The sequence below is a fragment of the Fukomys damarensis genome, unplaced genomic scaffold (assembly GCF_012274545.1).
Source record: "Fukomys damarensis isolate Sample0158 unplaced genomic scaffold, DMR_v1.0_HiC HiC_scaffold_15, whole genome shotgun sequence".
Taxonomy (NCBI): domain Eukaryota; kingdom Metazoa; phylum Chordata; class Mammalia; order Rodentia; family Bathyergidae; genus Fukomys; species Fukomys damarensis.
In genome coordinates, this window is record NW_022900927.1 from 62,760,039 (window position 1) to 62,767,699 (window position 7,661).

At 55.6% G+C, this 7,661-nt stretch overlaps 1 protein-coding gene across 6 annotated transcripts in view; it reads left to right on the forward strand.

Moving 5' to 3' along the window:
* The window catches only part of Stab2 (stabilin 2), a 135,497-nt gene that overhangs the window by 106,249 nt on the left and 21,587 nt on the right, over positions 1-7,661 (forward strand). For all 6 annotated transcript variants that reach the window (XM_010631342.3, XM_010631344.3, XM_010631338.3 and 3 more), the window contains exons 50-55: positions 49-108; positions 1,243-1,419; positions 3,873-3,962; positions 4,253-4,399; positions 5,800-5,856; positions 7,006-7,135. In XM_010631342.3, the coding sequence (XP_010629644.1) occupies positions 49-108; positions 1,243-1,419; positions 3,873-3,962; positions 4,253-4,399; positions 5,800-5,856; positions 7,006-7,135 (661 nt within the window). The remainder of the gene's footprint in view (positions 1-48; positions 109-1,242; positions 1,420-3,872; positions 3,963-4,252; positions 4,400-5,799; positions 5,857-7,005; positions 7,136-7,661) is intronic.

Below are 7,661 nucleotides of genomic sequence, written 5' to 3' on the forward strand. Positions count from 1 at the left end.
CAGCCCAGCAGTGCTTCCCTTCCCCGCCCACCCTTCTTATCTTTACAGCAAAACCTTACGACGGTGGCGACAAACCACGGCTACAGCCGCTTCAGCAGACTGTTGCAGGCAGGTACCCGCGCCCGGCGGCCTTCCGTCTGCTGGTCTGGGCGCGCAGCAGGCTGAGTCCGGGTGGGAAAGTCCTCGTTTCCGAGAGCAAAGTCCTTCCCTACCACCCCGCCCTCAAGGTGCTGTGTGTGGCGTGGGGAGCCAGACACAGAGCCCGGTCCGAGCCGGACGCATCTGTGGCTGGAGAGGGAGAGGAAATAACCAGCCCTGTGCGGAGGTGGAGACAAGGGATCCACACCCAGGAGGCGGTGGGGCCCGGATCTGAACCTGTGTCTTTCTGATTCAGAGTCTTCCCACGAGTTGAGCAAGTCCTTCTTGTTCAGATGGACGATCACGGAGGAGGCCATCCGAGGCCCCCCTGACTGGGCAGACCCCAAAGGGCCCCAGGAACCCCGGGGTCACCCAGCACAGTCTGGAAACCTCACCATGAGTCCCGGGGCTCCCACATGACCTGGGTCTCCTACTCTCTGGAAAGCTTGTCAGCAGCGGGGCTGCCGAGATGTTCAAGCTGAAAACTCCCCAAGGGGGGTCACAGCAAGTAACCTCTGCCCACCTCCCCACCCCTGAAATTTACAGTCACCCCACACCTGGCACCAGCCTCTGGTTGAACTCTGGCTTCTAGAACAAGCGAGGAAGGCTCTCCGGGGCTCACTGAGCGGGGGTCACAGAGCCTACTTCATGAAGTGATTGGGGAAATGGAAAGAGTTCCAGGGTGCGGCCTGGCGGTAGAAGGCTCTGGAAAGATTCCTCCCTGTTCGTTTTGCCATTCTTGCTGTGCAGTATAAATGGTCTAGAAATCTCACAAGTCGAAAGGAGTGCTGCAACATCAAATAGGCTTTACTTTTTAAGATAAAATACAAGAAAAATGCAAAGCAGATCCTTCAGAAATTCCAATATTAGGGCAAAAGCAGTATATAGAATAACAAATTCACTGAAGCCTGTTAATTTTCCAGGTCGCAGAAACTTAGAATTTCACTTTCTGAGTTGCTTTCTAAGGAAATGTGGGTCAGACTGGCAGGTGCCTGGTGGCCCCCTGGTTTCTGGCCCTGTCACTCTAAGGGTGGCACCAGGCCCCCGGAAGGCATGGGTCGGACCCCAGACTCACCGAGGCGAGGCTGACTCCCTTCCTCGCAGGACTCAGGTTTGCTGAGAGTCATCACCAACCCCATCCACACCCCGGTCACTCTCTTCTGGCCCACGGACCACGCCCTAGAAGCCCTACCCCAGGAGCAGCGGGACTTCCTGTTCAGCCCAGACAGCGAGGACAAGCTGAAGGGGTGTCTGAAGTTCCACGTGATCCGCGATGCCAAGGTACACGGTACTCGCCCCACCTGCGTCGGGCCTTTCGCTTGCCTGCTTTTGGTTACCCCAAAATCGACCATGGTGTGAAAGGATGAACCGGGGAGGTCCAGGGGTGAACACACCAGTCTGGGTCCGCCATGGGCTTCCGGTTCCTGCCGCACCCTGCTGGGATGAGAAGCAGCCCTGGGTCTGGTGGCTCCCATAGTCGGACCTGCGGTGACCCCGAGAGCCTCGTGTGTTCGGGGGCGGGGCCCGGGGGCGCTGTGCCCGTCCGTGGGTTCGTCCACTCAGGAGCCGGTCCCTACTGCGTGTGCCCTGAGGAGTCTGTGAGCCCCGGATGGCGGCCTCCCTCAGCTCTGCTTCTTGGCTGCCCCAGCGGGACCACGCTCAACTCTGCCGTGCCTCCTACGGGCGGAGACGGACCAGAATGAACTCATCCTCCCTTAGGTTGTGGGTGCAGGGGATTTTGTCCCAGGGACAAGAAAGTGACTGAGACCGTCGCCCGGTAGCTGTCTCAGTTATCAGGGTGACGTGCAACACCACAGTGCTGTATTCAAGGGATCCTTATTTACTAATAATGGTTCCAAAGCGCGAGAGTAGCACCTCTATCGGTTTGTTATAGGATGTCGTCCTGATTTGTCAAGAGTTGTTAATCTCTTTCTATGCCTAACTTAGGCGTTAAACAGTATTGAAGGTATGCATTTATTGGATAAAACAAAATGTATGTAGGCTTTAGTACTGCCCGTGATTTCCAGGCCACTGGGCGGCCCGGAACACATTCCCACAGGCGAGGGGTGACTGCATTTTGTTTCAGTGCAGAAGTGAGCACAAGTCTGACACGGGGTGACAGCCCAGCACCAGAGCCTGTGTGCCACAGACGGTGAGGCTGTGTCTGGGTGCCCTGCCTCCCCGCGTCCCCCTCTGGCTGGCCAGGGGTAGTCACACCCAACAGCGCACCGTGCCCTGCCTGTTTCTTGGACCTGCCATTACTGTTTTTACTGTGTTGTTTTTGTTTTGGGGTTTTTTTTATTGTACCCGATACCCGAGACCGCCTTTCCTCTCTTGGACTGCGGAGAAGTCTTCTTTCCTATTCACAGAGCAGAAGGGCTACTGACCGCAGGCCCCTCGTTTCTCCACACAGACTTCCCCGATTGCAACATTTCTGGCAAGTGACTGGCCGATCTTGATGCAGTCAATCGCTGACCGCCCCCAAACAGATCATGTAGGAATACAGCATACAGTAATCATGTGTCCCATCACTGAGATAGAATACCCCAAACCCACAACTGGATGGCAGAGAATTTTAATCTGGCTCATGGTTTCAGGGGGTTCGGTCCATGGGAAGCTGATTCCAGGGGAGAAACATCGTGGTGGATGGGCGTAGGGCAGCAGAACTGCAGGGGACAGCCCCAGAGAGGACCAGCAAAGGAACCAGATACGGTGCAGGGTCACGGTTCCTTCCCCGCTCAGACACACTCCGCAGTGGGCCCCACCAGTCCCATGGGTGGCTCCCAAGACAACCAGGTTGACACAGAGAAGCTTAACCCCCGCATGGCTGCTCCGAGTCCTCACTCGGGGCTCAGTGTTCTCTCCAGGGCTGAGTCCACCCACTCTAAGACCCCAAATCGCCCCTGGGTTACTTCCCTTCCTAGGGCTCCTGTACCACCAACTGGGTGCCTTGAAGCAGGAAATATGTAGCCCCTCCGATTTCTGAGGCTAAGTGCCTGAAATTGCCTTGCCTGCCGGGTTGTTCCCCTGAGGGCTCCGGAGAGTCTCCTCCAAGTCCTCTCCCAGCTCGTAGGGCCTCCAGCAGCGCTTGGTGTCTCTCGGCTCATAGCTGTGTCTCAGTCTCCACCTCCATCTCTGTGCAAGTCTCTATGTCTTCTTGTGGGGATCTGTGCCTCTTGTTCTTCTGAGGGCCAATTCCTGTTGGAGTAAGAGCCCCTTCTCCAGGATTACCTCATTTTACATAATTAGCTTGTGGGGGTCAGTCCGTGCACATAACGTTCTGAGAGGGGCACAGTTCAGCCCCTGACAGTGCCCTAGGCCATTTCCCAGCCCACCCCACTCAAGCCTTCCTGGCTTCCTACACCGAGACGGAATCTTCACGAACCCCAACACCCAGAGCAGGGTGGCAGGATGATCAAAACCAGCCCAGCCGGCCGAGACTTTCCCTCCAAGAGGAATTTCCAACCTCCTAGAGAGCCCAGGAGTATTCTCTCTCTGTCTTAGTTCTCCATACATGTGCTATGCTTTTAAAGCTGGAACGGGGGCCCAGGATTTAGCTCAGTGCTTCCACTGCCGGCCTCGCAAGTGCAAGGATCTGAGTTCAATCCCTGGTACCGCCCCCAAATAAATAAATTAACAAAGCTGGAACGCTTATAATCCACGGGGCATCTGAAGTTGGCTTGTGCCTGCGCTGGCCCGAGTGTGGGGTCTTCACGGCACCATCTCTCCCACAGGTGTTAGCTGCGGATCTCCCCAGATCTGCTTCCTGGAAGACCTTGCAAGGCTCAGAGCTAAGTGTGAAGTGCGGAGCCGGAGGTGACATTGTAAGTGTGTCCCAGGGAGGGGTCAAAGCGCTGGGACAGCAGCCAGCCCCACCCACTGCCCTTGAAGAAGCCAGCTCCCTCCCTTCCCTAGGTGGGAAGCTTGTTTTCCCTCATTGCCTTTGGACCGTAGACCACAGAACCCGGCCAGCCCAACCCCTTCATGGTGGAAAGCGGGTTCTGGGAGCTTTTTCCCAGGTCTTTCTGAGTCTTGGCGGTGGTAATCCCATCCTGTGGGCTAAAAAGAAGAAATCTCTAAGAGAAACCTCTCTCTCCCACTCTCTCTCTCTCAGGGTGAGCTCTTCTTAAATGGCCAGAGGTGCAGAATCGTGCAGCGGGAACTCTTGTTCGACGTGGGGGTAGCCTACGGCATCGACTGTCTGCTGACGGATCCCAGCCTGGGTGGCCGCTGCGACACCTTCACCTCTTTCAGTGTCCTGGTCAGTCCCGAAGTCACCGGGTCAGTAGGGAACCTCGGACCCAAGAGCAGCCCTGGTGGCCCTCTGAGGCTTGTCTTTAGGGAGACCGGGACCCAAGGGCCCACGGGCCAAACCATGGATTCCTTCCAGTTTAGAATCCACCTCATCGGAATTAGCACAATGGCTCCTTGCCCCCCTCGCAAGTGCAAGACCCTGAGTTCAATCCCCAGTACTGAAAAAAAAAAAGAAAAAACAGAATCAAGCGGCATCTTCTCAGCCCTCCACAGGCCCTGTGTGCCCGCCCACCCACCTGTCCCTTCACTCCCTCAACGTGAAGGAAACAGCCAGAGAAGACCAGGCTTGCCCCGGCTCTTCTGACCATACACTGTCACATCCATCCGCCACGCCTCACTCGGCTTTTGAGCTTCTGCCGGATTATATCATGTAGAGTTGCCATATTTGACAGTTCGGGGCCTGTAACCTGGCAGTTTCTGGGGTTCAGTCTAACATAACGTGCTCCCCTCACATATCCGTTCGCTCACCAATTCACTTAGCACTGGTAGACCTTGCATTGAGGCCTCCACTGTACTAAACACATTGATCCCGTTTTGTCCACCCGGGGCCCTTGGAGGCCCAGCCTGGAGCCACCATTTTGCCCTGGGCCCATCTGGGCCCCAGGAATCCGTCCATGGCAGTAGCTGCCATCAGCCCTGTTGTGTTTGGCAGTTGAGTCTGTAAGAAGTGCGGTGACTTTCCGCGACAGTGCAGTCGGCACCTGGCATCTCACAGGCATTCAGTAAGTGTCTCGGATTTTGGGTTCTGGTCAGCCAGAACCGGGGACGGAAGCAGCCGTGCTTTGTGCCACAGGGCCTCGGGCTGTCTTCCTTTCCAGAGTATATTCACACATAATTTTTCACCTGACCATTTTCCCTCCCCGAACCCTTGACGATGGACTAGCAGCAAGAATTATTATCCCTACTTTATACACGATAAAATGAAGGTCAAAGAGTCTAAGCGACTGGTCTGCCATATCTCGGCCAACTTGAAATGGAGCTGCGCTTTCCTCTGTTGCTAGCCTGTGTCTGTGCCGGCGCCTGGCCCGGTGCTGTAGAACAGGAGCTTTTCCCCTCAGAGAGCCAAAGACGGCCTTCAGAACTCCCTGTGGCAAAGTCGCAGTGTGTTTCTTTTAGTATTCTTGAGCATAGTCAGAATCTTAATCAAGATTAATGAAATTCCCAGCCAGCCCATCCAAGTGTTAATATGGGCATTTCCTTGGTTTTCCAGTATTTTTTTTTTTTTCTGGTACCGAGGATTGAACTCCGGACCTAGCGCTTGCGAGGCAGGTAGCTGCACCACTGAGCTACATCCCCAGCCTGTTTCCCGATATTCTTGATCTTAAAGTCTCTTTCTTTGCGCACTAGGGGGATTGCGGGAGCTGCTTGAATACCCCCAGATGCCCGAGGTGGACCAAACCGCAGGTAACTGTCAAGGCAGCCGTAGCGTCTGGAGAGCTGCAGGGCGTGTTGTGGGGTGGGTGGCACTGAAGTCATTTCCGTAGCTCCTTCTGCAACCGAGTCACACTCTTAGCTCAGTGCCGACCCCCTGCCCGTCTTCTAGGAACTCTCTAGAAAAGTCCTGGAAATGTAGACCTAAATGGGACCTCAGAGATGAGCATCGTTGTAAAAATAGTGGCTACCTAGTGGTAGCCGCTGTCTGTGTCCTGGGCTCTGTCCTGGCCCCTTTATACGCTGACGATCCCTGCCCCTTATATCACACCTGGAGGAAGCTGTTTTTACCTCTGCTATGTGTCCCAGAGAGAGCAGGCCGTCAGCTCCGGCACACAGCTTGTAAGGAGCAAGGCTAGGATTAAAGCCCAGAAAGCTGTGTAAGCTAATAGTAAAATCAGTGCATTCTGGGTCCACAGGTGTGGGGTCAAATTCAGTCATCTTTGGCAAGTTACATGTCGTGTCTCTTTTACTTCCTTAAAAATCAAGCCAGTAACTCTATGTGGTTATCAAAAAAAAAAGGAATTTTAAAGCTGGGCATGGTGGTACACACCGGTAATCCCAGCACATAGGAGGCTGAGGCAGGAGGATTGCTGAGAGATGGAAGCCAGTCTGGGCTACATAGTGAGTTCAAGACCAGCCTGAACTGCATAGTGAGACCCTGTCTCAAAAAGCCAGGAAAAAAAGAAAAAGAAGACAAAATTGATTTAACATGGAGGTGTATTTAAGTGCCTACCACACAGTACGTGCTCCTTAAATACATTTTATTACTTATTCTAGAGTCAGGTTCTTTGTGCCCTCCTAGTAAAACCTCTAATAAAAATACCTCTGCAAAGCAAACTGTGGCTCCCACCCTCCTTGCTGAGGATTTGGGGCATTGCCACACTCTCTCGTGGTGGGAATGGCAACCGTGCCGTTCACACACAGGTCCGAGGGTCCCAAAGTCCTTCCTCTTGGGACCAGGGAGAAGTCTCGCCCTGGACTCCCCTCTGCCCTCCCACCACACCCCGCCCTAGTGCGTTGAAACAACTGGGCGGTACCGAGGTCCACCACGAGGGGGCGAGCTAGAGCCCCGGGCTGCGAGGAAGGGACAACTTCCGGTGGTCCCCTCTCTCCCTCCAGGGTACGAAGCAGAAGTGTTCCTACAGGATACTGCCCTTCAGGAGCGTCCTGGAAGGCTGCCGGAATGAGTGCACCCTGGTGATCCAGCTGCCCAGGTGCTGCAGCGGCTACTTCCTGCCCGACTGCCAGGGTGAGGGCTCCCCTCCGCCTCGCCGTGCTGGGGCAGCACCCAGGCGCTAAGGAGGGGGGCATGGGGTCCCTGGGCTCCCGGGCCCCCAGACGAGACCCCCCCTGTCTCCTGCGGCGCCCGCGGAGGTGGGGCCTGGACTCCAGGCGGGTACAGCGCAGACGTTTGCCCCGGTGTCAGCGCGCAGGAATTTCGCCTTTGAGGCCACGTGGCCTCCGCTGCGTGGATAAGCGAGGCCCACGCGTGACCTCCCATCCGCCGGGCGCCCGTCATTCCCATAAATGCCACTGCCTTTACCCCTGGTGACAGCACAGGCTCCGTTGTTGACCCCGCTTCATAGATGAGAAAGGAGAGGGACAGAGAGGTCGAGAGTGACCCCAGGGCCCCGAATGCGGAAGCCGTGGTTTTTCCTCTATGTCTCTTCCACTGGTCGTAACCCAGGTGGCGTCATTAGGGGCTGAGTCCACGACCAACCCCACAGAATTCAGTGTCTGGCCCTAAACGTGCCCAGCGCTCGGCTTTCGGCCCA